This window comes from Kryptolebias marmoratus, linkage group LG8 (genome assembly GCF_001649575.2).
Source record: "Kryptolebias marmoratus isolate JLee-2015 linkage group LG8, ASM164957v2, whole genome shotgun sequence".
NCBI classification, from domain to species: domain Eukaryota; kingdom Metazoa; phylum Chordata; class Actinopteri; order Cyprinodontiformes; family Rivulidae; genus Kryptolebias; species Kryptolebias marmoratus.
In genome coordinates this window covers 714348-718579 of record NC_051437.1, presented here as the reverse complement: position 1 = coordinate 718579, position 4232 = coordinate 714348, and the positions used below count along the sequence as shown (strand labels likewise).

General features: G+C 36.2%; 1 protein-coding gene across 1 annotated transcript; it reads right to left on the bottom strand.

Moving 5' to 3' along the window:
* Positions 1 to 882: 882 nt before the first annotated feature.
* On the bottom strand, positions 883 to 2943 carry nppb (natriuretic peptide B). The gene is made up of 3 exons (XM_017436738.3): positions 2580 to 2943; positions 1961 to 2240; positions 883 to 1834 (listed from the first exon to the last, which is right to left on the bottom strand). Exons 1-3 carry the CDS (start codon positions 2718 to 2720, stop codon positions 1824 to 1826), a joined length of 432 nt encoding a protein of 143 aa, XP_017292227.1. The 5' UTR covers positions 2721 to 2943; the 3' UTR covers positions 883 to 1823.
* Between the last annotated feature and the right edge of the window lie 1289 nt (positions 2944 to 4232).

The following is a 4232-nucleotide window of genomic DNA, read 5'->3' as shown; positions in this document are numbered from 1 at the left end:
ACAGCCTAACCTATTTAACCTATTTTGTTTTCCTTTTGATTGCAGATTCTGATTTGGAATATCTGGATCTGAAAAGCTTTTTTTTTATTTGAATGAAATTTTAAGTTCCTTCAGATCTTCACTTCACTGCCTTATCAGTTCTGTGTTTGAGTCAGCTTACATGGATCATGAAGAAGAAATCTGAAGTCAAGACAAAGTTTATTGCTATAGCACATTTAAAAACAACCACAGCTGACCAAATTTTTTAGAGGTTATTAGATCTGTAAATCACCATGAAAGTGAACTTTAACTAAGCAAAAAAAAAAACCAATCACATTAAAGGCACAGCATTCCTTGAAAAAAATGCATATCACCCACCTCTATTCATTCCAGAGTGTTAGATTAAGATCATCCTATGATGAAAAAGGACAGAGGTAACCTATTATATGATATGCAAAATTGCAAGTTGGTGTCCTACTACCATCTAAACCTTAGCTCAGTATTTGTTAATAACAGTTGTACATTCAATGATTAATCTCTGAGAGTTTCAGTAAAATCTGTCCAATGGTTTCATGAGAACTTATGAGAACAGACAGACAGTCTCGACTAAAAGTTGAAGCCAAAGTTTTAGGCAAAGATGTGCAATTAGTAGCACTTGGAGTATGTGTTTTGAATGACTTCTAGCTACTACCACGTCATGATTTAGCTCAATATGTGTAAAATGAACTGAGTCATAGCCATTTATGTTGGCTAATGTTCATTACTTGCAGCAGCCATCTTGCATTGGGGTGACTACAACAGATTAGCCTTTGGAGTCAACTCAATTCAAGATGGCCCCCACAGCTAATCATCATTAGCTAACACAAAAATGGCTTTAACTCTGTCAACATCTTTGCTTTAAACTTTGGCAATAACTGGTAAAATTAATTTGTCTGTTGGCAAAATATATTATGAAGCACTGGACAGAATTCAGTGAAATTCTTAGAAAGTAATCATTCGATGTACATCTACAAGTCAATAATGTTTTGAGTTAAGCCAACTCAAAATAGCTCCCACAGCTAATTGACATTAGCTTACATAAAAATGGCTATAACTCAGTTTGTTTTACAGGTATTACGCTAATTTTGGTGTGTTTGTAGCTGTGTCTCATCCTCAGCATATTCTCTGAGCACTAACACGTCATGACACCTTGTATGAAATAGTGCATAACGTTTTTACAAGGTTTACTAAAACTCTTAAATGAAAACCAGCAGATAATATGCATTCCTTCAGGGAATGCTACGCCTTAATTTATGAACCCTTTGACTTTAATCTCAAAACTCAAAGCAATACCTTCCTTTTCTTAATTTTTCAGTGTCCCTAATATGTCGTTGTACATATTCCTGTTGATAATTGATGCTGTTTGATTTCTCCATGACTCTGAAAAGATTTTATTAACTGCTAAATAAGAGTTTAGGCTCAATGATTTCACAATACTTGCCAATGCCCAGTCAAATTATGCAATCTACAGCCCTGAGATTAAAAACAAAAAATATTGCAGTTGTTGGCTTTGCGTTGCTTGAATACAAATCATGTGACTGCTTTTTTGTCATAACAATTGCTTGTTTTCGTGATCAGCGGTTGTAAACATTTATTAAACAGTCAACAGTACATAAAGACCAATACCATATCTCTTTTAAATAAATATTCTTAAAAGCCAAAAAAAAAGAAAAACAAACAAAAAAAGATACCCAATAAATAAACATAAATAAATAGTAATAAAATAAAAATAGAATTTTGTACAGACGTTGCAGAGACGTTACAGGAGTTCCAGAGTTTAGCTGGTAAGACTTCATCTTTTTCTTTTACTTTGGATCTGCATGAGAATAAGAAAGAGTGGTAAAAATACCAGGTAAATATCACTGAATTGTAAAAAATATTAGCAATAATAGTTGTATTATAGTGCTGCCGTGTAAGTGTGCCTTTTTAATTTTTTACTTACTGTATCTGCCAATGGTGTTGCAGCCCAGAGAACTCATTGAGCCTATCCTATCCATTCGCCGCCCGAAGCAGCCAGATGACCTCTTGGATGAGTCATTACGAAGGCTCTTTAGGTTTTTGGCTGAAAGAAACTCTCTGATTTGTGTTTCATCCAGTCCGGCCTGAGGCTGTTCTTCGTTTGCTTCATCCTCCATGCTGATGACACTTTCTATCTCTGTAGGGGCTCCCTTATCCACCTGGCTCTGCTCTGAAACAGACTCCTCCAGTTTGTGAAGGAGCACCTGCAATATCCACATGACCATGAGATTAAGCTTTAATTATTCTACTACTGGCGCACATTTGTAAAAAAAAAAAAAAAGACCCTTAAACATGACTTTTCCGTTCATAATGTTTTAGATAGAATCAAGTATCCTTATTCAAAGTTTGCGGCCCAAAGATTTTGTGATACATTAAATTAGAGAGCCACTCAGCTGTACATTATCCATCATATTCCAGTCAATTACGTTCTGATGACAATAATTCTAATTTACCTGTTGGTTAATGGTAATTAGTTTGTAGGGAACCATAGGCTGCTTTAGCAAATTCAACTTTTCAAAACAACATTTTGGTATTAGACTTACCTTAAAGATATCCATATCTGTTCCAGTGAAACCGGTGTTGATGGGATATGTACTGAACAGCTGCAGGTTTAGGATGAGGAGAAGGCCACAGAGAGCAAAGGAGGATGGATGCATACTTTTCTGAGAGCAGCTGCTGTTCATATCACTGACAAGTTGATGCTCTTACCTAGTGGCTGTACAGATGCTGGAGTCCAAAACCTCTGCTCTTTTATACTTAAGCCTGACACAAAGAGGAATGCCAGGAATCTGACATCAGGCATTATGCATTCCTAACACCTGATTCTGATAACAGAAGCTGGCGGAAACGACTCCTTATAAAGTATTGTATCTCAGATATGGAGCACCAGTATAACAAAGCCTCTTCCATATGCTACTTTGTTTTAGCAAACCAGTCAGCACCCCTACCACCCACCCCACACCCAACACTGTTGTCACTGAACTATGGGAAGTTGTAAAATAGTTTGACAGTATGCCAGTGTTGCTATATTTAAGAGTCTACGTGATTCTGGTAGTGTAACCCAGTGATCACTTGACTGAAAGTCCAGTCTGCAGTAGGAACAAAACTTAAAATGTCACTTCCACAGGTCTCCTAAAGCAGGGGTTCCCAAACTTTTTCGCTTCTGACAATGTCAAAGTCCTGTGACCACAGTTATCCTTGGATCAACTACAAAAATATTGCTAAAAAAGTAAATCAATTAAAAACCTTACATTCCTTGAAAGAATGCGCATCACCCTTGGCCTTTCATCCCAGAATTTTAGATTAAGATGAGATGATGAGGAATGAGTTCTTGCTGTTTTGGACGTGGGATCTCATGTAATAGTCATAGATGTCACACTCAGTGTTGTGAATGATTCTCAGCTACTACCACATAACGTTATAGCTCAGTCTCTGTAAAACTGACTGATTTCAAGGGTTTTTTTGTGTTGGCTAATGTTGACTTGCTTTAGTGGTCATCTTGAATTGTACTGACTCCAAAAGTTAGTCAGTTGTAGATCTATGATTACTTTCTAATTGTGTCATTAAAATTTGTCCAGTGTTTTTTTTTTTTTTTTTTGTCTAATAAACAAAAGGATGATGCTATTTCTTTACAACTGCCTTCACCTTCAGCAACAGCAATTGTAAAGGAATAAAAGCAACACAATGGGGTCCCAAGTAGCCACTGTTGTAAATGGTTGTTGTTGTGTGTTTTCTTCAAATCTAAATATGCTGAACTATTTTTCTTTTCCTCAGATTTTCATCTTAGATTGACAAATGTCTTAGTCTGCCTCCTCTGTAAATGTGCATGAGAGTTGAGCGTGGTTAGAGGAGCACAATCCAGTGTACCAAAGTGACATATGTTCTAAACTCTTACCCAATATTTATGACTGACTGATTTGTTTAAAACAAACCCTCCTTTAAACGTTTAAATCCTGATGTCTGTCATGACTTTCAGTCTTCAAAAAAAGGTTTTGGTGACACTAAAAAATAGTTCTAATACCATCATTCTTTGTATTTCCAATGTTTTAGCACAGTGAAAGTTCACAGCAGGTTTAAAAGTGAAATGGAACACTTTATGCAGGTACCAGATGCAGATAAATTTGTTGGTACCCTTCAACAGTAATCATTAAAACACATCCGATGTGACTGGGGCCAAAAAGCTCATTTTGTCTCAT